Source organism: Condylura cristata, unplaced genomic scaffold (genome assembly GCF_000260355.1).
Source record: "Condylura cristata isolate star-nosed mole 26May11 unplaced genomic scaffold, ConCri1.0 scaffold00062, whole genome shotgun sequence".
Lineage (NCBI taxonomy): Eukaryota > Metazoa > Chordata > Mammalia > Eulipotyphla > Talpidae > Condylura > Condylura cristata.
The window spans coordinates 199,695-200,639 of record NW_004567163.1 but is presented as its reverse complement, the minus strand read 5'-3'; the positions used below and the strand labels follow the sequence as shown (position 1 = coordinate 200,639).

Genomic DNA, 945 nt, shown 5'->3' with positions numbered 1-945 from the left:
GTCCCGGTCAGGCTGCGCCCCAGAGGCTGCCTCTCTGCCGCTCCGGTTGGCTGCTCGGGCGGCCGCGGACAGGCTCTCTGCAGTGAGCCCTTCCCCGCTGTCTCCGGCCGGCCCGCTGACCGGCTCCTGGCCGTGCTGGACAGCGCTGGCCTCTCCGTCTGGGCTGACGCTCGGGCTGCCAGAGCCCTCACCAAGACTGCGAGAGGTCGGAGCCGCTGAAGCAGCAAACCGCATCCTTACAGATCACAAAAGAGGAGCGAAGTGGGCAGCCTCGGCCCCTCAAGCGGGCGGCACGTCTGCGACTCGAGGCCCGGTGACCGGAACGAGGGTCACTCTCCTCTAGGCCGTTTTGAGTCGAAACCGGCCATGTTGTCCAGGCTGAGTGACCCAGCGCAGCCGGAGACGGCCCAGGGTCCAGAGGCATCTGCCCCTCAGGGTCAGACACGGTCAGGGCCCGGGGACCGGGATCCCCAGAGCCCCCCAAGGGAGCCCGGGGTGAGTCCGCATGGGGACGGGCCCTCTGCGGGCGCCGGGCGCCCACGCGGCCACTGCAGAGAGGGACGCCGGAGATGAGCCCCACTACGCTTGTAAGGTCCCTGGTCTCCAGCTCTGGCGTTGTCCTCGTTGACTGTGCCCGAGAAAACCCCCCACTTCCCAGCAGGCTGCAGGAGTTCTGGGGTGCACGCGGTGTCCGTCTGTGTCTTGTGCCGGCCGACAGGGCACTGGCCTCAGCCGCCTCATCCCGGAAGCGCCCTCCCCGAGGCCGGGGCCTGCCCGCGAGGGTCTCACCGGTCCTGGTGGGGCGTCCAGGCAGCGGCCGCAGGCACCGCAGGGAGGCTGAGCAGGCTCAGGTGACCGGCCACGCCTGTGAGCCAATGCAGGGCCAGGAGGGGGCAGGAGGGGCCAGGAGAGGCCAGGAGAGGGCAGGAGGGGCCAGGAGAGGGC

At 70.5% G+C, this 945-nt stretch overlaps 1 protein-coding gene across 1 annotated transcript in view; it reads left to right on the top strand.

Moving 5' to 3' along the window:
• The window catches only part of LOC105854584 (olfactory receptor 14I1-like), a 4,914-nt gene extending 4,597 nt beyond the window's left edge, over positions 1–317 (top strand). The window contains exon 4 of the mRNA XM_012734623.1: positions 243–317. Coding sequence (XP_012590077.1) covers positions 243–317 — 75 coding nt within the window. The remainder of the gene's footprint in view (positions 1–242) is intronic.
• The last annotated feature ends 628 nt before the right edge of the window (positions 318–945 follow it).